A 21,914-nucleotide genomic window follows, 5' to 3' on the forward strand; every position below is an offset into this window, starting at 1 on the left:
GCCAAAGAAAAGGAAGTCCTTGGTGAGAGTCCCTTTGTCTCGATTAAAGTTGAAATTGGAAATTAAGGTTTGGGAGGACCTACCGGTAGGCGGCCATGCTAGCGTGAGAAGCACGTGGTGGTATTCTTAACTTGAAATTTAAAGCTCTTCAGAGCTGCTTAGAAAGTAAGAGTCTGGTAGGATTGCGTTTTAGTCAACATCGCCTGTGTGTCAGTTTGTGCCGAAGGAAGTTTTTAGTTCCGTTTTAAATGTTGTGGGTGGAGCAGGATCTTGTCAGCTGATGATGATGATGTTCGCGAGAGGACAATCACCCAATGCACGACGTTACGAACGGCAGACGTTGCAACATTGCTTAGGCTATTCAAACTCTTTGGATGAGGCCGCTTGGCCGCTGTTTTCTCGCTGGATGGGACGCTTGTCCATATCCCGTAACATGTGACGTATCTTGAACCGAGTATGAGCAGAGGTGTGAAGATCTAAGTCTTAAATAATTGGCGGAGTCCTACGCCTTTTTTCAGCTGTGTTGGGTCAGATTCGTTGACTGGCTGTTGTCAGAGCCTCGTCTTTGGTTTCATTTTAGGCAGGGGTTTGTTGTCTTGAGTTTTAACTAGGTACCAGTGTAGAGCTATTCTTATAAGGTAGGGTCACAAAGCCCCAAAAATAATGAGAATGTGATGATTTTCTACGCTTGTAATTTTATTTTCCCAGTAATGTGTTTCCACTACAGTTTTCATAAACTGCCCCAGTTTCTGTTGTAGTAGCCTAGTGTGCGGTAGGCTAGGTAAATAAACACTAGCCTTAACCTAGAATCACAAGTCAAAGGTAGAACCAGTGTTTATGAGCATCATTATCAGATTGATTATACTTACCTAAGGTTGGAGTGCTGGAAATGGTAAAACTGAAGACACCTACCTTGCTTTGCTGGTTCATAACTACCAGTTTGTGCAAAATTTTGCGTCATGTTTAGTTCCAGCCCCTTGGGGATGAACTTCAAAACATAAACATGACAGTAAATATCTTACAACAAACAAAAGAGGAAAAGAAACAATAGTGAAAGGTGGTAAATATTGTGGTTGGCAACTCTCACGAATAAGGCCATGGTAGTCTTCAGTTTTACATTAGAAGTCTTGTTAACTCTTGATGTTAAATTAGTGGTCCTGTTCTTAGGTTTTGTTGGGGCCAGATGTGTGATAGATTATGGTAAACAAATAAATCTGTTAGCGTTGCACTTCTGAATTGGTAATAAAAAATTTACTAGACTCCGATATGTTGTCGATTTTAAAAAAAGCAAGGCTTTATTCGGTAATTTGTTGGAAGAGCTCTGCACGTTGATATACTGTAGTTAAAAATTTTTTCCAATCAACATAACGGGTGAGAGGGTGTATTTTAATGGAGTGTTTTGAGATAATTTCAGAAATTTGCTTCATGAGGTTCCTCAGTGAGGACCCAATTGGTACTAAATGCACTGTCCTGCAGACTTTCTCTATAGAATTACAATACTGCAGATTGCAAAAGTGCCTGTGTTGGTTTTGGGGCCAGTTTGGATGCGTTGCCTTTGCATTGGGATCTCCTGAGCTCCTTACACTACGTTGCTGAGCTCTTGTGCACATTTTAGGTAGCATGCTTTTCTGTTCTCCCTTTAGTATTCAGTAGGTGAGCCCTGGTTGCATGGAACAAGGCCATTGACTTGAAATTCAACCTTGCTAAGAATCTGGTGTTCATCAGAAAGTAACAGGCGGCCAGGGGGAAATGCAGAGAGATTACTTATTACAAAAGAAAAAAATTTGTTTATAGATAAAAAGTTAAAATGCAGCAAGAATTGTTAGCTTAGTGATGCATTGCAACTTAAAAGTTCATGTAAACAAGGTGTAAACCATGTCTTTTCTAATTGGTATGGCTACAGCAGCACTTGCTTTTCTTCCTTGTTCTTTGCCTTTCAGGAGGAAGAGCTTCTGCCACCCTACACAATGGGCATGCTCTCAGTTTCTCTTCCACATGTGTATATATTTTCATCTATTGTTCCCATCCTCATTCCTCTTAACAAGCAGACCATTTTTTCTTTCTTCCACACTCCCCATGCTGTACATCCTAGTATTTCTAGGAGCCCTTACTATTTTCTTCACAACCGTTTTTCTATCATTCAGCAGCTTTTTGTTTCACTGATGTTCATCACCGCTATACCATGTGGTAGGGTAATGCGCAAGGGCAAAGCTGCTGAGCAGGGCACAGCACCCTGGGATGAGTTAGGTTAGGATCTATCCTTTTTGAAGTCTAGGCCCTTACCTCGGGTAAATGGTTCTTTGGTGAATGTTGATTTGGTTGTTCAAATTAGTGGCAACATTATTGCAGCATAAATTCCTCAGGGCTAGCTGATCTTTGCTTATTTTGTTGAATTAGTTCAAAAGGATTAAAAAAAAGCCTTTACATGAGGGAACCTTAAGATCTTAACCGCATGGTTAACCTTTAAAACACCCCTTGCATCCTAAGCTAAGGGAATCTCCTTGAAAAACTGGGTTTGGTTGTGGAAAATAATAGAATGCATTCTAACATTTAGTACAATAGGGTGGTAGGAAGTTAAATACAGGAATGCATTCTAACATTAAGTACAATAGGGTGGTAGGTTTCCACCTGATGTCATAAATATTAGAGGAACTATTTTTGCTTTCCTTTATACCTTGGTTATATATTTATCCTCTTTACCTCTCCCAGCATACTGATGTTTAGTGTGTGTTCCCACAGCATGTTCCATTGAAGTTAGTCTAGCTATATTGGGTGAAAACTGTTAAATGCATCAAATCATGAAACTTTGAAATACCCTGGTTTTGCAAAGTGTGATGTACCCTCACATCCAGAGACCTTCATTGCCAAAGTAGTTCAAAACTTTTCAAACCTTATTTCATATTTAAAAATCACACTACTGCAAAGTTTATTTCACTTATAAGTATGCTCATTCTCAATTGTGTGCGCCCTGCTTTTATACAAAGTTAGTAGCTAAGTTTTGTGCTGCATATTGGTAAAACCACATGAAATATCTAATGAAAATTTCATCCAAATAATATGTAGGTGCAGTGTCTATTTAAGGTATATTGCAACATTACTTGGTTTGGTGCTTAAAGAAAAATAATTAAAAACCTTACACAGACTGAAATAAAAACTAATTGAACCCGGCTGCCATGTGTTACTGGTTGGAACCTTGGGTAATTATCCAGTGTACTATGTCAACTGATGCACATTATTATATTATAGAAGGATTGTAATATTTATCTAAGTTTGTAGTAAAATCATTTACAATGCAATAACAGATAATCATATTAATACTAACAAATGCTATAATTTACATGTAATTAAAAAATCAAATTTGAAAATGTACAAGAATTCAGTTGATTGTCAATATGGTATTGTCAGCATAGGAAACATGAAATGAATACATATACAAAAATTCAGTGATTTTCACTGCACTAATAATTTGCTCACGAATTTGGTATGTAAAGGCCCGTTATGAAAAATTCTCAATATTTGCCCAGGATATCAACTAAGACATGATAGCTCAAAAGTTCAAGTAATGTCAGGACCTGTTTTGAGGGGTGTAAGGGTTGTATAGATTTTTTGTTTTTAGTAAGTCATACCATGTGTGTACACAAGGATTTCAATGAATTGTTGAATAGAATTTATGTAGAGATGCCAAAATCATCACAGTTGTAGACCTATACTGTATAGAATCAGCAAGCAGAGGCCAAGTGTATAGTGCATTTTTCTTGATATTCCTCTGTACAGTTGAATTCATACTATATTTAACAGCTTGCAAGACCCTTAAAAACATTTGCCTCAGTAACCCAGGAATAATTGTATTTTAATTTTGCTTAAAAAAGAGATGAGTTTTAAACATTTGCGCAACCTCGAACAGTTGTAACAGCCAAAGAATTTGTACGCATTGTATTAGACCTATTCTTAATAAAGTGAAATTAAATTTCACAACATTCATCATGAAAAACCATAAAAACCTGCAATCAGATTAGGTGAATATAAATGGTTAGCGACTAGCGTAAATATTAGATGCATCAGAAAATTGATTGCATGAAAGTATTTTTAGACAAAGCTAAAACCGTATCACCCATAACTCGACCCACGATACAGAACAGGCAAGGCTTGGGTAAAATGCACGGGTGAGCATTACTTATCTTTTATTAACATGCCATGCATTTGTCATTGTGAAAGTAACACTGGATCTGCTACCATTCTTCCATTTTGGTGTGTGTGTTGAAGGTGTTTAAGGGCATCTGTATGGCTTATGTGACGGGTAAATTTCAAATTTCTGTTGAGAGTTCAGAAATCTATATCCTTAGGGAATTAGCGCAGTCAGTGCACTTCATGTGGTCCACTGTAGGCATTACCAAAGGTGGTTGGCAACATTCCTTTTGCCCCTAGTTGCATCTACTTCTTTTACCCTTTAACTTCCATTCTTCCATCTTGCTCCCCAACCACTTCAATTCCCTCTTTTCACTATATGGTAATTGCAGGAATTTATCAAAGGGTTCAGGAACCAAATCCCAAAGTACTGATCAGTACTGTACATTATCATATTTGCATGCATCCATTTCAGATGTGGAAAATCTTTATCCCTTGCATTGAATGGCAGGTGTAAAGTGCATGTCAATTTAGGTTAGGAACAGTGGAATTGGTGCCAGCTTTCAGAGGTCTAGAAAATGTTCAAGTACAATCATATTACAATATAACATTTTGTTTTAATAGAAAGCCAGACCTTCAAGTGATTAAAGGTGCTGCTGTACTGTAGTTTGGTTTATGTAAGCTTCAGGAATGCAGTTCTTGAGTAATACAAGGTTTGAGTTTTTCACTAGACCAGGTTTTTTTCATTGCTTTTAATGTATACATATTACAGTAAGGCTGAAAGGAGAAAAAAAAAAAAATTTCGGGTGAACTAGGTATGTGCAGTATCATAGGACCCAAGGCCCATTAAAATAGGCTATGCAGTAACCTACTTGGATACCATTAGTGCGAACATCCTTTCTTTTCTGTTGTTCTATAGTGTTATTGCTTTTCAAGTTATGAGAAGAATCTTTACAGTAAGGTGTTATTGTATTTGTATCTTGTGGAGTGTTGTCTTATGCAGCCGATTCAGTGTTAGGACGAGTTGAATCGATGTATGCTTATTTTTATTTTTCCTAATTTTAAAAGTGCTGTAAGTCTGGAATAGCAAACAGAACCATAATAGGAGGTAGAGTATTTAGTGTGTGTTTGTGTACGCGCACACCCCATAAGTCATTTCAAGTAAATAGGTTTAAACTTTCATTGGCTATTTTTCAGATTACTGTATACCAGTCATTTGTGTTGTTGGTTTACTAGTGTTTTATGTTCAACAACATTTTTGGTTTATTTGTGGTTACAGTGTATATTGACATTTCAATCTGAGGAAAATGAACAAATTTTATTTTAAAGTATAACGTTTAAGAAAATAATTTTGTAAGTATTTTTTACAAAATCATCTTATGAGGTACGCAGTTCTTTAAAATTAGAAAGCGTTATGTTCATTTCCATAGCATATTTGGCTCGGAAGGTATCCAGAATATGTACCCTTTTACGTTAGAATTGAATACCTACTGGAGTAGGTTTTATTTTTCAGAAGTTTTAAATCCTAATTACTGTACAAAATTTGAGGTGTAATTTTTGTTATAAAAGCTTAATTGGAGAAATTAAACACAATGTTGGGTTCCTGTATGTAAAATTTTTAGATATACTGTATATCTTTGAATTGACTTCCCAAGTTATGTCTTATGCTCGATGAAAACTCACGATATTTGTTATTTTCAGCCACCAAGGTAACCGGCACAGTAAAATGGTTCAACGTGAAGTCTGGATATGGGTTCATAAATCGTCATGATACTAAAGAGGACGTATTCGTCCACCAGAGCGCCATCACTAAAAACAACCCAAGGAAGTATGTGAGAAGTGTTGGCGATGGCGAAGACGTCGAATTTGATGTTGTTGTTGGGGAGAAGGGCAATGAAGCTGCCAACGTCACAGGCCCTGGTGGTGAAGCAGTTAAGGTTTGTAGATTTTCTCTTACTAGTGGGTGAATAAGACTTGGTGTGACAAGTTTAGTTTAGTAAATGACAGCCAGAATAGGAAACTAGGGATTGTATATAGTACTGGCTTAGTGGTGTTGGTGTCAGTTTTGCACTAAGGCATAAAAGTAGACTTGGTGTGCGACTCGTCTGTGGATAAAGTAATGGTTGTAAATTTCCTGGTGAATTGCTATTACCAGTGATGGCAGTTGTTCAAAGTAGATAATTTTTAGGTAATTTACCAACAGGCTAGAGTAGTATGGTATTTTTGAGACAGCAATTGCCAGTTTTAAACTTCAGCTGAAAAGCATTATTGGCAGAGTTAAGACTATAAAATCAAGAGGGCTCTTAAGGAAAATCAGACTGCCGAGAGAAGTTAGAGGAAAAAGTGGTAAATAAGTAAAAAAGCAAATAAAAAATAAGATACACCTGAATTAGGGAGCTTCTGCAGAAAGCAGGAATGACCACATTTTAATTGTATCCAAGATGAAACTCCTAGAAAACGGTAGCAAACAAGTAGTAGTATTGCTAGAAATGGCAAGGTTTCATTAGTAACCAGCCAAGTGTAGCAAGCAAAAATGTCTCTTGTCAGACTCTGTTCAAGATAACTGCGTTGTCTATGGAAAGTTTAGAATTTCTTAGGGTTTCTTTTATGCCCTCCCTTGTAACTTCTCCCATTTTACTATGTATAGCAAAGTAGTGAGGGCTGAGTCTTTTACATTAGTCTCTCATTATTTTGATAAAATTGCCAATGTCCTTTCCGTATGCTCTGGTACTTTCAGCCTAAGTCCATAGATTTATACGGCAGGACAACAAATTTAACTACTTTGATCGCCTCCATTCTCTGCCATATTGACAAACTAAACATTATTGATTTTAACATTTTCTCTGCCTCGTCCAGTGCTAACTTCAATAGAAGTATAGAAAGCTGTTTTGATACTATAGCCCCTTTTATTAAGTTTCATATACAGTACTTGCTATGTAAGGAAGAAGGAACATAAAAAGGCATTTTTGGAAGCTGCAAGATGAAGACCTCTAGGAAGGCATGGGAGACCATGGTGAAAGAGATGAATTTAGATCTACGGCATTTAAATTTTAAATTTCCCTTTTCAATTTTTTAGCCACTATGCTAGCTTTAATAGTTACAATTTCCCTGTATGTTGATGATTTCATTGATTTATTTTTCTTACTGCCTTTTTAATGGGTTTCCTTGGCCTTTTTTTTTTTTACTGCCTAATGTACCATGTTTTTGCTTCTAAACAATATGGTCATCTAAATAATGTAAGTATCATTTGATTTCATGTAGGGTTCCCCTTATGCTGCTGATCGCCGCCGTGGCTACCGCCGTCGGTATTATCGCCGTGCTGCACCAGGAGAGGAAGGAGAGGGTGAAGGAGAAGGCGTAATGGCACCACCCATGAGGGGCCGCGGAAGAGGGGGATTCCGTGGCCGTGGTCCAAGAAGATTCTATCGTGGCCGCTTCTTTGGACGTGGTCGTGGCCGCGGTGGAAGAGGTGGCTATGATCAAGCAGGATATATGAACTATGGAGAGGAAGTCATTGACGGTAAGTGCAATTACTTCGATTAACTGGCCTGCATTGGTCTTTAAAAATGTTTGATTTGTCTAGCCCAGCTATCAGTTGCTGGTCTTGCCCTTTGCATTTCATATGATGTACATTTACCTTGTAATCAGGTATTGAAGACTTTCCCTGTATTAAGTCTTTCCAGGTACCATGAGTCTTAGAGGCTATAGGGTACCTTTTTTATGGGCTGTTACAATTGCAAGGGGGTAACAATACAGTATGTAGAATAATTTTTTGTATTTGTATATGGAATTTAATCTTAAAATTGTATCCTGTAGCCACTGTAATTTAACGCAGTGAGACGGGCGAATGTGCAGCGTGAATCAACCAAAACATAACTATCATATCATGATAATTAAACTTTTTTCAAAGTTTTGCTAGTCAAAATATAAGTGAACCTTTGAGGTCAAACCTCGTTCCAGGAAACAAGGTACTTTTCTCATGCCACAAAAATATGTAGTGAAAGTATGTTTTTTGGCTGTCATCAGCCTGATACATGAACTATTATCTACTCTACTACTTACGAGGATTAGAACCATAAACTTTGTGGCTGCATAGCAGGAAATGTAGAAGTAAAAGAACAGGCTAGTAAGAGTGTACCGTAGGCCCAAAAAAAGAAACAGGAATGTAAGCTTAATTTATTTATTTTTTTTTCTGCATTCTCCACTTTTAAAATGTTTAATGGGGGGAAATGCTGGCCGGGAATTAGATGAGGTCGCAGATCGCCTTCTTGATAGTGCAGTGAACATTTCTGTCAACGTTGTGGAAATTTTCAAGTACAGTGACGAAGATGCACTTGTCATTTCAGCAACTTTTGTATAGTTATAAAAAAACCCCAGTCATATTCTATCACTTATTTTTATATTGCAAAAGTTTTACTAGTGGAATTTTGCTGGGTTCCAGCACATGTTGGCATGCCTGGAAATGAAGAGGCTGATGTATTGGCAAAAACAGCTGCACAGCAGAACTACTTCTGAGGAGATATTCAATATTACACAGTGATTTCTGGCTGAACATCAGGCGGTCTCTTTGTGATATTTGGCAATAGCGTTTGGACTCTGTAGACCAGAATAAGATGAGAGATCAAAAGTGTTATATCTCCTCGGAAGTATAACGTTATGCTCTGAAGATGGGAAACGGCCCTCTGTCGCCTTGCATTGGCCATACTTGTTTAACACGTTAGGGTTTTTAATGATGGGCAGGCCTTGCCCCTTGACTGTAAAGCATTTGTTGGTGGAATGCCCCAGTCTTGGGGATTTAAGAGTTCGATACCTCTGAACCTCGGGGTGGGGATGGCTGGTACATCCTTGCCAAGATCCTTTGAGAGGATGTAATGTATGATGCTAGTGGCATTTTTGAATATATTTTAGAAGCTGGAGTTTTACATAAGAAATAATTTTATTTCCTACAAGTGTTAATTATAAATATGCTACAGTATGTAGTCCTTTAAGGCGGCCGGCCACTACCGTTTTTTAAGGGCAGGACTTTAACATTCATACCACTTAATAGTAGGGGGGCTTAGGACATCTCCAAACCGCATATGATTTTTGCCTCTGACCTTTGGTTTTGTGACGCCAGCGCGATTTATCCCGAAAATAACCATTTTTCAAAATCTGTCTATCTCCCTGGATACTTAATATTAAGACCTGAGATTACTACCATATATAGACCTGATGTAGACCTCCAATAAAATGAAGTTTTTTTTTATAAAAGTAATTTTTTGCTAGATATGAATTTTTTAGTTTGGGTAAAAAAAAAACCTTGAAAAATCATGCAAACAATCACATAAAAAAAAAATTATGATAAATTTTAAAAAGGGCTTCATTTTATTGTTCTAGAACGTCTTACGAAGCTATGTACCAAATTTCAATGCTATAGCTTTAAAACTGAGGGAGGAGATAGATTTTGAAGGTCAAAAAGTATAGTTTTGAGATACGGGCGTTCAAAGTTGTTCTTTGTATTTCTACAAAGACAATGTTAATAAATCATGACAATTGTGAATGTTATAATCATTTATGGGTATTAATAAACCAAAACTATGTTATCATAATTTAATCATAATTAAAGATCCATTTGCTAAAAATCTTGCTTCTTTAGGCTCCTGGTCCCCCCCCCTGCCTTTTCCTGCTGCAGGGTATTATTCTCTTACGAGAGGGTGTCATAGCTGCCCAAGCTACTCACTGTGGCCAGGTTTTATTTTAATTGTTTCAAAACCATCGTTTTCATATTGCACTATATAATTTTTTGTACATGTGCACCCAGGCAATCTTTTAGCACAAATCTCTCGCAATCTTTTTCTACTTATGAGAACGAGTTCATTATCTTCCTCATCAATATCTTCGCTATTGTTGCTACTTCCTTCGCTTTCCAGCAATGACGTGCGTATACCAATACGAGTCTTGTATGTGAAAGCACCAGCAGTGGATGTAGAAGGGAGTGAGTTCAAGGTCAGGCGTAGCCTGGCACCGAGGCGAGCGAGCCGACCCTCCCTCCGCAATAGTACTCCACTCTCTCTTTCACTAATTCCACTAATATTATCAGTTCTTGAACTCTTCTTGGAGCTAATCTTCTTCTCTTGTAGGGATAAAAGATGTTTTGCTTGTCTTTTCCTCTTTGGCATGATGAATTTTTGCCAAAAGAAAGAAAAACAGACGTAAAAGTGATCGAATGACAGAGGTGAAAAAATGACGTGCACCCCTTATAACTCTTCTGATCACACTGAGGAAGGTAGCTGCTGTGACTCTGTTATGATGCGTGGAGTTGTGAGAGATGCCATTGCTCACAATTTGTTTGATATAAAATGTAATAATTATAAAAATGTACGATAACAGAAGACATACTACATTTTTTTTGTAGGGATCGATGTTTTTGGCTCACTGAGTTACTTTTACTAAATACCCTGTAACTACGAAACTAAAAGGAATTTTGGCAAAATATTTCGTAGGCACATTCTCCATTGCCATACAAAGTGCATATATTTTTTCCAGGATTTTGCAGTTTTCGTCCTATACCTCCATATATTGTAGCCGGCCGGCCCCCTTAACATCTGTGTCAATAACCAAAGAAGACACGACGCCTGATAACATAAAATTATTCATTAATGTAGGGTGCATATTTGATTCATGTAGACTTGTACTGTAGCTCTGAATGATTTGGTGTCCCACTCCGTGGACATAATTTGTCCATCCAGGTGACATCATTGTCGGAAAAGGACACAATCATTCCATTTGACCATTGTGCCTATTGGAAATTTATCCCATGGGAGGTAGTGCTGTCAGTGCGCCTCGTGCAGTGCGCTGTAGGCATTACAAGCAGTTCCCTTTTGTCGGGGAGGGTTCTGTTCCTGACAGCGTGATAAGGGAAAATCGACGATAATAGCGCCGATCCCCAGTTATCTGTGCCAATAACTGGAGATCATTGTAAAAAATCCAGTGATTGTCGTCACTAAACAAGTGCCGTAGAACCTGATCGCCAATAATCGAGGCCGCTGATAACCGGGGACTGCCTGTTGTACTTAAGGTTCTTTGCATCATCCCTTTGGCCCTTGGCAGCAACCCCCTATAATTTCCTTATACTGTACCTCTGTTCATATCTATCTACAATCTTAATTTCTACCCTCGTCCAACAGTTGATTCATAGTGCAACTGCTAGGTTTTCCCTCCTGTTATGGGCATTATCCTACTTGTGATGGGGTTTGGTTCCAAAAAGCTCATCGGTTGTTGAAAAAAACGCATCTCGAATATAGCCTAGCCTACACTGTAAAGTATACTCTATACATATATAGTATAGTAATTATTAATATCAGCTAATTCTGGAGGTTCATGCAGATTTGACTAGATAATTCAATACAAAGAGAAATTAACGAACGAATTAGCTTATCCTACACTATGGTATATCGTTTACATATACGGTAGCCTACCGTACTTTGTAATGTACTCTGTATTCACTTATTAATATCTTATTATACAAACATCAACATAACGAATATGCATCGTTTCCATGGATCTTTTAAAAGTTATGCTTTACTTCACTGTATCCAATATTGCATGTATTCTCATACTCCTCTTTTTATTATAAATTGCTTGCTATCATAGCGATAAATGTTTTGGTTTTGGAAATAAATTAGAGGGGTAACTTTATTTTGCTGTATTTAACTCAGTTCAGAGCATTTCTTGCTTCTAATTAACATAAATCTCTAGGTACAATGTTATTTTTCGTTATACAAAGCGTTTTTGTCAAAATATAACAAGTACGTCTCATTGTGAAGTTAATTTAGCTATTTTATATGTTAATAGTTGACATTGGCCGGGGGAGGGGGTCATGTCTGTCTTGTGGAAAAAAATATATAAAGGTTCCATTCACTATTTTCACTTCATAACATCATATGAGCTTTGGGTATCTATCTTTTATTATTGTGAAAACAGCAGTGGTATGTGTTCTTTGATGCCCAGTAGTTTTGGGTAAAATGCTTTTCTCTCCAATTTTATTTACAGTTGAGTTTCATCAATGTTGCTGATGCACGATGATTTATAGTCATTAGCAGCTTGAACATTTTCTCAGCTTTAGCTACAACTTGCTGCTTAAGTTTGTCAGTATATTTCCTTGCCAATCTTTTGTCCATAGCAAATAAGGGTGTAATGTAAAAATGTATGTCCTATTCTACTTAACGTCATTTGTAACATAACTACAGTAATTGTTTACTACCGTACGTTTGTTGAAATAAAAGCGAAACGGCTGTTATCCGATTCGGTTATTAGCAAAACCAGTTTCTTGTTCAGTTTATGGCTGCACGCATTTACGCAAGAGCATAACGTTCCTAACAATACTTTTATCATTCTCTTTTACTTGTTTGAGGCTAATACCGATACAACAGTATTTAGAAAACATTTTTAAATTTTTTTGCAGGGGCAGTCATCAGTGTACAAACAGGCAGTGAGACACCAAATTACAATAGACCACTTTTTTTGGCCAGAATTCTATATTCAATTTGACAAAGAGACTGAGGAAAATAAGTTGGTCTATTGTAATTTAGTGTCTCGCTGCCTGATTGTATGCTGCTGCCTGTGCCCACACAAAATTTAAAAATATGTTCTTAGTACAGTATTGTCTTATCGGTCATAATTGCTAACCCCATCGCAAAATCGAATTATCGTGAACTCACACTCGGTCAAAATAATTTTTCAAACCTTTTTACTGTCAATTTGTTTCGGCGCTGAATGACCTCAGGTCCCAGCGCTTGGCCTTTGGCCTAAATTTTATATCTACTGGAAATTTCATGAAGGCAGGGATGGTAGGATGGCATAATCCCATAACACAGAGTTTGGTAACTTTGCTTGTATAAAATCCTTATTTGTCCATAACATCTTGTGTCTAAATCTGTTTAGGATGTAGGACAAGGAAGAAGTTCAAACCTTGAATTGTTGAACTGTAAGGTCCCATTGAAATATGTTTGACATGAAGTGTGGCATTCCATATGCAATTTTAGATGCATATTTGTCAGTTGCTATGCAGTGGACTGCATTTGATCTATTTTGAAGAAAAAAATCCTTTAGAGGATGAGTTAGTAAAGAGGATAGTATTTGTATTGCAGGGTACTTATCTTGCCCTTAAATGAATTTTAAATGTGACAAGTTAGTTACAACTCTCTCTCCGACACACTTAAGATTGTTAGGGTGAGGCCAGGTAGAAAAGGCATATCTGTTTAACCATTTAATTTTCCCTCTACATTATTCCTGTTCATGATTTTACTGGGGACTTGTTGGTTAGTTTCCACTGTAGCCTTCTATACTGTCCTGTCACAATGGGAGCTTCAGCGCAAAAGATCAAGTAGGTAGTGTATTTAAGGTCAAGCCAGTTAAGTGACTGCTTAACTTCCAGTTGCCCTATGACAACCATATGTTGCAGAAACTGAGGTTTGGCAGGGAAGGTAAAAAATAATGCCAAATCTGTTTTCATGAAAAAATTAGACTTCTAATGAAAATACCAAGTCAAATGCATTTTTAATTTCAGTTTAAACTGAAAAATCTCACTTGGGACATTTGTCAACATGAGAGTTCGAGAGTTCTTTATTCACTCCACCCTAGTGGTCATATGTTTGGTAGACAATAGTAGGGTTAATTCTTACCATACCACTGCTTTTGCCCAATCTGCCTGTTACTGCAGGGCCCAAAGAAAGAGGAGTTGCATCTAAGGTATAACTGAGAAAGTGGATTGGCATTCACACATACCCACTCTGAAGATGGCAGCTAATTCGGTTTTATGTTTGAAGGTCATGTAGGTGGATATTGCTTGAAGGTGGGGTCCTTGGTTTTGAGTAGTGTCAAATCTTCCCTAAATTTGGCCTGGAAATGGCTAACCTAACCAGAGGGATGGTGTTCAAGAATGGAGAAACATAAGAGGATGATCGACCTTCTTCTCTGAATGACATGGTAGAGAGGATAATTCCTTTGCTGAAGGTAGAGAAAGTGTATGTGAAAGGAATCTTACCTCATGCAGGAGGGATAAGCCTCTCCAGGGATACCAGATGTGTAGGTGATTGTTGTATATTGCCATAAAGTAGTGCTGACTTGAACCTGCAGACCCTGTCCAAGTTTTCTTTTCACCTTGGAGGGAGTCAAGTTAAGACTGCCTGGATTACCTGGAGGCCCAGCAATGGCTAAGATCAGCAAGGTTGCTGGGCATTATGCAAGAGCTCAAACACTGCTTTACTATCCTATTCTCTTCATGACAGTGAACAAGACACACACACACACACAGAAAAATATACTTGTTCAGCATTGAATATAATTTAAAAAATTTCCCGATAGTAATAAAACTAGGAATGTTCCAACCTAAAAAGTCACTTGATTTAATATAGCATTAAGATGACGATGTTTCCCAGGTAGATTTTCTTGAGAAAGAATGCGAAAAGTTTAGTAGGCCTTAAACCTTACTGAGGCATACCAATAGTGTGTTTGCTTAAAAGTTGTTGAAGCAAGTCCCTTCCCAGTAAATTGAACAAATTTGGTACAATCCGATCTCTAGCACAACACCCTTGGGACCAGGCCACTGCTGGACCACAGAAAATGCTGAATGACAGAATCGCCCTTAAAAAACACCCATTGTAAAGAGTGTCTAGCCAGCTTATCCACATACTGCTATGTTGTCAAAAGTAGAACAGAGCTTGTAATTTTTGTTGTTTGTTAGGTTCAGATCTTTATGAAAATTCTGGTCTACTCCATAAGCATCTCCTTGGAAATGCTTACAGAGGTGGGCAACTTTTAAAGCATCAAGAGCAACCTGTTGTTCGTTTTTCAAGACGAGAGCAACAAACTTTTTTTTTTTTTTTTTTTTTTTTTTTTTGTAATAATCTTCAAATAGTAGATTGAAAATGTATATTGCCATTATAACATCCTTTCAAGTACCAAACACGAAAAATTCAGGATTAATATGAATTTTGATGTAAGATGTCATACTTTGTTGATGAAGTGTAAATGTAAAGGAGAAACATATTTCTTTATAATGTTTTTTTTTTTTTCTATCTTAAGAGACCTTCTGGAAGCTACATCATTGCTTAAGCCATGTTTGAATCCTGATCTGGCAGCTTTCATGTTTTCCAGCTTTTAAAACTTTCCTGGCTTTCGTTTTCAGCAGAAACCTAAAAATCTGCTGCTTGTTTTATTAAGCCTGCAAACACACTGCATGTGCAAATTGGCTCAGGTTATGGTGATAGATATCCATTTTCAAAAGCCTAATAGTTGTATTAAGAATGATAATTTTAACGTAACTTTTTGTGTACTGTGCACATGTAATTCCATGTATTATTGTAATATAATTTATGAACAAAGCGATCAGATGCCATTTGCATTCTGGTAATGTTTACATTCCTAAAAGTGTTGGCTGATTGTGTTCTACCAATATCATCACAGCCATTAGTTACTGAATGAAACTCAAGCAATCAGGCATCATTTGCAATCTGGTAATGTTCACATTCTCAAAATCATCACCTGATTGCATTTTACCAGTAACATTGAAGCCATTAGTTGCCAAATGAACCACATTTCAGAGACTTTTCATAGATTTTTTTTTTTATCGAAGCATGAGTTTGAAAATGCAACTTACTGTGTTTATAAATATAGTAAATCAAAGTAAAGGTGTGTTTTTGCCAGTATTGGCTGTTACTTTTGCCCCTTCCAAAACAATTTGTGGCCTGTGCATGATTAGTTTCTTCAGCCATAGGTACAACCGTAAGTTTAGTGGCATACTTTTCATAACTTTCCTCTCAATTGCATAAAGAATGAATAAAGATTTATTTAATGATGTCCCCATTGAAAATGAGCAGGTTTTTAACAAGTACACAGCTATAATGTAACCCATAATAGACATGTGTTAGTTATGGTAACTGACATCGACAAAAGACTCTTGATTCGATTGTTTGTCAGTACTTGCTGCTGCATATGCCAATGTCTTGTATGCAGAAGTAAGTTGTTAATTATAAGAAATAGGGGTTAATTCTTGACGAAGTCACAAGGTTGGGTAGCCTGATTTAATGTATGAAGATTTGCATTTAACCTAATGAACTTTTGCTTCTAGGCCTATTTATTAGTTAAAAGCTAACTCATATAATATGAATTATTGGTGGTGTCTACTGAAACCTGAGACAGGCATAGAAAGCCTAGCCTAGTGTAATCTACCAAAAATACCTCACATACTATACATGTATATGAGGAAATCTTTTTGGACAAAATTTTGATGCTTGCGTGATAAGAGTATATATGCAAATTATTCTTTTGTATGCTGTAAATTTAGTTTCGCAGTGTTTTCGTTGGAAATAAACTGTATGTATTTATGGAGCATGCATTGGTTCCAAAGTCCAAAAAAATCCAAAAACTTTTACATGTGGCACCATCCTCGTAACTGCTCAAGAACTAATGGCGGCTGAAATAAAGCAAAAAAAAGTTCTGATCATAGGGGTTTCTGGACCACAGAGTGCCAGATTTAAAAGTTCTTGTTGTATAGTCATGCTGCCAAGTTGTATATGCTGTCGAGTCTCAGCCTGATATTTAGATGGAGAATCATGGTAGAAGCTGCCTGGATGAAGTAGGTGCTTTTCAGATAAGGGTAGTTCTTCATTGGAGGGGTGGGTAGAGCTCTCTGCTAGCACGCTGTGGGCCCAGCGTTTGACTCTGACCAGCCAGTGAAGAATTAGAGGAATTTATTTCTGGTGATAAAAATTTGTTTCTCGTCATGTTGTGGTTCGGATTTCACAATGAGCTGTAGGTCCCGTTGCTAGGTAACCAGTTGGTTCTTAGCCACGTAAAATAAATCTAATCCTTCGGGCCAGCCCTAGGAGAGCTGTAAATCAGCTCAGTGGTCTGGTTAAACTAAGATATACTTCACTTTAAATAGGGGTGCAAGTGAATGAGTTGTGGGTTAGGGGTTACAGTAATAGAAATGGTGACTATTCCAACATTAAACAAATCACCTTTGTTATTTACCTTTAAAGGATGACAGCCAAAGACTGAATCATTTTGTAAATTCTAACAAACCATGATAGTAAAATGTAATGAAGTACATAGAAACGTGGCCTAGCTAGGCTAGTGCTGCTGTCTTTGCTATGTCAAGCTTTGGAAAGCCAGTTGTTCTTTGATGTGCTACTTATTTGTTTTTAAATTTGTAGTCATTGCCAAAAGGTTTGATGTCCTGCTCATCTGCAAGGATTTAAATGTGTTCCTAATCCCTATAAGGACATTTATTTTCAAAGGTGTAGCAAGGCAAGTTCATTGAGTACATGTCAGTTTGAATCTCATTTTATAAGTGAATAATCCATTAAAGGTTGGGTGTTAATTTACAATGAATAATGCTCGTACAGTATATAGTTACTGTACAGCATTGACTGTGACTGACCACACACCCTCATGGTGAGACTTGACAAAATCCAACTACACAGTATTCAGTGAATAGGATTAAACTGGTTGAACTACTGTGGATGTTATTGCTGTTTGTTTGTTACGTGATGTATATTTTTGGTTTTGTCAAAAGCATGACATGAACTATGTTCCTAAATTAGTGTTATAATTGTAGGCCCGAAAATCATGTGTTCATTGGAAAGAAGTGTATCAAAATCTGCTCTCAAGTCAGGAACACAACAATTATGTTGATAGTATTTTGTCAAATTCTCTTGATAGTTTACAAGTGCTTGCAACGGCCTAGGTTAATTTTGTTAGAGGTAAATTTGGTAATGGGTTTGTAATAAAGCCAATACTTTAGGTGTTATTTATTTTATTTAATTGTTTTTTTGTCTACTGTTACAACCATCATGGTAAAAATTAATCAAAGGTAATTTTTTTGTTTTTGAAAATCTTGCAGGAGATGGAATGTCAATGAGGGGAAGAGGAAGAGGCCGTGGCCGCGGAAGGGGCCGTGGAGGCCGTGGCCCTCGTGGATATTTCCGCAGATATTATGCTGGTTCACGTCCCCAACCTGATGGCATGATGGGAGGACCTTCTGAAGGTTCACGCCGCAGGTTCCGCCGTGGTGGACGTGGTCGTGGCCGTGGCAGAATAGGTAGTGGACCAGAAACAAAAGTAAGTGAAGGCTCCTGGTAGCATTTTGGTGAGGTAATTTAGGAGATCAGGAGAGAGCGTTTCAGCACATTTTAGGGGCGCAATCTGTTTTGGGTCCTAATATAGAGAATGGAAGCGACCTCTTTCCTTTCTTCTGGCAGAAGTAGATGCACTATCCACACTGTGTAGATTATGTAGAAAATAACACAAGCATGTAATATCTGGAGTCCTTCCTTTCCCTAGACTAAAGCATGTCCTCATACTGCATGTTTGCCTTACAGACGTCGGAAACGCAGACACAGGTAGCAGCAGCTGAAGGCCAGAAGGCAAGTTGATCCTTCCACCTTTCCCTTACAGCTGGGCTGCCAGGTTGTGCATGGCTGGCCATGGCTGGGGGGTCTAGCAGTCTTCAATGCCAATGCATTTTTGAATGTTTTGCTTGTCCGTACAGTAATGCCCATAATTGAAGTCTGCATGTGTTGGTGTATTAATGTGCACAAAATGTGCTTTTTGTTAATAATTATGAAACTTGTGTTCCAGATTTAATTTAATTAACTTCTCTGGTTGGGAAGCCAGGAGAAATATCCTTTGATAGCTGCACAACCAGGTTTCTTGTCAATGATTGATAAATGCTAGTACTGTAGTACAGAATTACAAATTAGTGTCTGAAGGTTGAGGTAATGGGTCATTAGCCTCAGGTAATCCTAAAATGAAGAAGTATGCTAGAATGATGCTGTTTTATAATCTTATTCATTTGTATTTACTACTGGTGGAAGTGTATGTGATGGATTGGATTTAATTGGGTGTGTTGTTGGTTTTGAAAGAAAATTTCTTACATCCCATGTAAGGAGGACTTTAGATTTTTTGCTTTTGTGGCTAAAAGTAAGGTGGCCCAAAGCTAGACTGTACTCTGTTTTTTTTTTTTTAAAGCTTGATTTGGCCTTTGATGTGCTTTGCAGTAGTAGTACTTGTATGGTAATCCTAACAGTGCTATATGCTTAGCGAATTTGCAGTTTGCTTTATGGTGAAAGCTTTGTCACTGGAATAACCAGTTGGATTTAGGTTTGTTTTGCTGTGTTAATTGAGAGGTGAATATTGATACAGGTTAAGTTCATATAAGTGGGATTAGACCAGAAAGGAATAGACAAAGTACATAGACAATGTGAAAATTTTGCGTTTTGTGTAATGAGATTTTTGTGAAAATAGGGGGGTTTGGGTAGGTAGCAACTAGTTGGGGAGTTTGGTTCTAATGTTTTACTATGTAGTGTATTAAGCCATTCTGTTTGAATGGTTGTCAGTTTTATAAGGCTAGATTGAAAGAAGGGGTGTAGTATGTAGCCACCATTCAGATAAGTTTTTATGAATTCTTAAACTTGTTAGATATGGTATGGCCAGTGGTGACTAGACCAGTAAAGAAAGATTAAAAAAAAAAAATGTAAAGTGCATATGGTATTAGAGTGGAGTTGAGGTATTTTATATAATACCTGAATGTCAGTAAACAGGATTCAGATAGGGAATCCCTGGTTGATGCAATGTCTGCTTTTTAAGCTTCATTTTTTTTATTTGGTGGTATGGTAGTTATAAAATGCAAGATATCCTGCAAAGAACTTTATTTTGAAAGTTTTTTTTTTTTTTACATCCCTTTATTTTTGCCATAGTTATTAAATTTGCTAATGCCTGTGCTTATGCTATTAGCGATACGCAATGTTGCATGTGGTATGGCTTTGTGATTTGTCACAGCATTGTGTTGTTGCATGGAGAGTATTGCTTTCATTTGATGTCACTTTCATGATTGGCTTAATTGTTAGTGTTACTGACATTGGCAGGCTTTGCTTTTTGTGTGCTTTCAGCTTGGTACTGAGGATGTGGAGACTAAGATGAAAATTGAGATTAAAGAGCAGCAGCTTGAAGCTCATGAAGAGCCTATTGAAGCTCATGAAGAGCCTAGTGAAGCTCATGAAGAGCAGCATGAAGCTCGTGAAGAGCAGCATGAAGCTCATGAAGAGCCTAACGAAGCTTGTGAAGAGCAGCATGAAGCTCAGACCAAGTATTTGGTAAGCATGGAGTATTTGCAGCTGTGATAAGCTAGCTTCTTTTTTTCCTCACCCCTATAGATGGCTGTTTTTACATAACCTTAGCCAGAAGTCCTTGGATGTAAGCTGTTCACTGAAAGATGCTGGAAACTGAATTAGTGTTACTTTTTTAAGTACTAAGATTGACACTTTTTAATTCCTAAAAACAGGTGCATGGTTTAAGGGTTTACCTTAGTTTTAGTGTAGTTTTCTAATTTCCATTTGCTTACACTCCATGCTGTTACAGGGTGATGGACAAGCCCAGGAGGGACAGTCTGCTGGCTCTGGTCAGGCCCAGCAGGCAGTGGAGAACACAACTGCTGAAAGTTCAGCATAAGCTATCCTCATCCTCCCCTGCAATCAAGCCACCAAAGCTAACGAGGCCACTATTTAGGTTATCCAGATAAAATAACCTGAACAGTGTTCTTAATTTAAGGGTGGATAGGGCTGCTGCTGCTGCTGTCATACCCCCTCCCAGCCCATCGGAAGCCCAGCAGGAGCTCTGTCCACCACCCGGAACTTCCAGTGACAAACAAACCACCGACAAATGAAAGGGACAGTAATGCAAGAGCATAAGCTTACAAAAACCAGCTGTTGCTCCCGGTTACCAGAAAGTCGGCTCTGACCACCTTCAGAAGGAAGTTAATGTGTCCTCTCTCCGGGTCCGGTAACAAAGAGGTCACGCAATTTGTAAAGACGAACCCACGGTCAAGGGTTGGAGTCTAAATGGCCCTTTCTTTGTCGCGCAACACCTGAACACACCATGAAACAAATGTACATTTAGGGTGGGAAAGCACAGTTCATACATAACAGATTAAATAAAGATTAAACAAATCACAATGGGTGGTAAAATAATAAAACCATAAAAAAAAAAAATACTGACAGCATTTATATCTGAACTTTAGGATTTAAGTCCGTGGTGCTGAGGTGTGTTTGTTGCTGGTCTGTTTCCACCAAAAAAAGTGTAAAATCACAACTAAACCTAGTGCACATGATCATTACCCTGTTAGGCCCACATATCCAGCTAGAAGTTGCTGCATTCGTTCTAACCTAGACGTTGCAGTTGGTTACATTGCCATTCACAAGTTGAGAATGTAATGATGTGGGTGCCTCTGGTTAACTTTTTAGGTTATGAATGGAAATTTAGTAAATTTTTATTTGAAAGGGACATGCTGTATGTAGCATGGTTATAGGCAATACTAAAGTGAATTGATTATTTGATTGGCCAGTTTTTTGATTACCTATTTTGACATTTTTCTACATAAAATTTTTGTAGGAAATAATTGTGCCACAGACATGTGCATTGCAATAAAATCCATAAAAATGTACATTTCTGTTTTTACTGGGATCCTTTGAAGCTCCTTAAGTGGGAGATTATTGCTGTTCTTATCTAGTCAGTGGAAAGTGCAAATCTAAGTAATAGCCTTCAGCATTTCTTAATTTCAGCTACTCAAGTTAAGTATTGTTGCATATTGAAAGAAAGCAGCATGTCAGGGCTAAGATAACTTGTAAGGAATGTTGAAAGGGGGCTTGAAATCTAAGTCTGTCAGTCATTAAGAATGTGGATGTGCACTTGAAGAATTGTCAACACATACCCCATAGTTTAAATTTAGCATAATTAAGCGATTCGGAAGT

General features: G+C 37.6%; 1 protein-coding gene across 3 annotated transcripts in view; it reads left to right on the plus strand.

Moving 5' to 3' along the window:
- yps (ypsilon schachtel) overlaps nt 1-21,607 on the plus strand; it is a 21,925-nt gene extending 318 nt beyond the window's left edge. Inside the window, exons 1-6 of one of the 3 annotated variants that reach the window (XM_067132374.1) lie at nt 1-22; nt 5,827-6,062; nt 7,387-7,645; nt 18,011-18,228; nt 18,489-18,533; nt 20,527-21,607. The exon at nt 1-22 is cut by the window's left edge and continues 192 nt beyond it. In XM_067132374.1, the coding sequence (XP_066988475.1) occupies nt 1-22; nt 5,827-6,062; nt 7,387-7,645; nt 18,011-18,228; nt 18,489-18,533; nt 20,527-20,616 (870 nt within the window). In that variant the 3' untranslated portion in view covers nt 20,617-21,607. Of the gene's footprint in view, nt 23-5,826; nt 6,063-7,386; nt 7,646-18,010; nt 18,229-18,488; nt 18,534-20,057; nt 20,262-20,526 lie in introns of all 3 variants that reach the window. The other 2 variants (XM_067132373.1, XM_067132375.1) reach the window with 2 other exon arrangements.
- The last annotated feature ends 307 nt before the right edge of the window (nt 21,608-21,914 follow it).

This window comes from Macrobrachium rosenbergii, chromosome 31 (genome assembly GCF_040412425.1).
Source record: "Macrobrachium rosenbergii isolate ZJJX-2024 chromosome 31, ASM4041242v1, whole genome shotgun sequence".
Classification (NCBI taxonomy): domain Eukaryota; kingdom Metazoa; phylum Arthropoda; class Malacostraca; order Decapoda; family Palaemonidae; genus Macrobrachium; species Macrobrachium rosenbergii.